Source organism: Mandrillus leucophaeus, unplaced genomic scaffold (assembly GCF_000951045.1).
Source record: "Mandrillus leucophaeus isolate KB7577 unplaced genomic scaffold, Mleu.le_1.0 Scaffold255, whole genome shotgun sequence".
In the NCBI taxonomy this organism is placed as follows: Eukaryota; Metazoa; Chordata; class Mammalia; order Primates; family Cercopithecidae; genus Mandrillus; species Mandrillus leucophaeus.
In genome coordinates this window covers 2,135,401-2,136,753 of record NW_012102643.1, presented here as the reverse complement: position 1 = coordinate 2,136,753, position 1,353 = coordinate 2,135,401, and the positions used below count along the sequence as shown (strand labels likewise).

The window sequence follows — 1,353 nt, the reverse complement described above, 5'->3', positions numbered from 1 at the left end:
CAGCCTGCCGAAGACAGGGGGTTGCCCCAGTGGAATTCCCCAGCCCTGCCTGGCAGAGCCCATTCCTTCCGCCCCCAGATGAAGCAGGGAGAGGAAGCTGAGTCAAAGAAGGCTGTCAGGGAGGGAAAAAGAGGACAGAACCTGGAGTGTGGGGAGGGGTTTGGGGAGCAGATCTGACCTGGGAGGGGGTATTGCAAAAGGCCAAGGATGGGCCAGGGGGATCATTAGATTCAGAAAGAAGTCTCAGGGAGTCTTCCATCACTTTCCCTTGACTGACCACTGGAGGCTTTCAGACCAAGGGATGGGGGATCCCTCCAGCTTCATCCCCCTCCCTCCCTTTCATACAGTTCCCACAAGCTCTGCAGTTTGCAAAACCCTCCCCCTCCCCTGAGGGCCTGTGGTTTCCTGTGGGTCTGGGGTCTTGCCTGACTTGGCAGTGGAGACTGCGGGCAGGGGAGACAGGAGGAGGTGGTGTAAGCCCTTTCTCATGCTGGGGCTGCCACACACACACACACACACACACACACACACACACACACACACACCCTGTCCCCTGAGTCAGCACTTGCCTGTCAAGGAGGGGTGGGGTCACAGGAGCGCCTCCTTAAAGCCCCCACAACAGCAGCTGCAGTCAGACACTGCTGCCCTCACCATGAGCCTCTGGCAGCCCCTGGTCCTGGCGCTCCTGGTGCTGGGCTGCTGCTGTGCTGCCCCCAGACAGCGCCAGTCCACCCTTGTGCTCTTCCCTGGAGACCTGAAAACCAATCTCACTGACAGGCAACTGGCAGAGGTGGGCAAACACCTAGTCTAGAGTTGGGGAGGGCTATCCGGGAGGGTGTTGAGTCTCCCAGAGAGGACACAGGGCCTCAGAGGAGATGCTTTAGGGGTGTGTTGGTGGTGATGGGCATATCTGAAGAACAGAGGTGTCCAGGGTTAGGCAATTGGGGGGTCTTGTGGAGGCTTTGAGCAGTGATGGCCAGAAATGGGCAATGGGGCTTTCCTAAGTGGGAAATGGGAAATGGTTTGGGGTGGGGGAGGCATTGGAGGGTTCGGGGGTAAGTGTGGGCTGGGAGTGAGCAGGAGCAAACCTTATGCAGCTGTGGGGTAGAAATGGGCTAGAGGCATCCAGGGGTGAGAAGGAGCTGAGGATGTCTAAGGGAGGGGAGATTCCTGGGTGGTCAGAAAGCACTGGTGTCTGGAAAGCATTTAATGTTTTATTAAATGCTAGTCCCTGCTAGGCATGATGGCTCACACTTGTAATCCCAGCACTTTGGGAGGCTGAGGCGGTAGGATGGCTTGAGCTCAGGAGTTTGATCCCAGCCTAGGCAACATAGTAAGATCCTGTCTCTACCA

The 1,353-nt window shown here is 57.1% G+C and overlaps 1 protein-coding gene across 1 annotated transcript in view; it reads left to right on the top strand.

Annotated features, from left to right (window-relative positions):
• Positions 1–533: 533 nt before the first annotated feature.
• Positions 534–1,353, top strand: part of MMP9 (matrix metallopeptidase 9) — a 13,321-nt gene continuing 12,501 nt past the window's right edge. Inside the window, exon 1 of the mRNA XM_011983773.1 lies at positions 534–790. Within this exon, the coding sequence (XP_011839163.1) occupies positions 653–790 (138 nt within the window). The 5' untranslated portion in view covers positions 534–652. The remainder of the gene's footprint in view (positions 791–1,353) is intronic.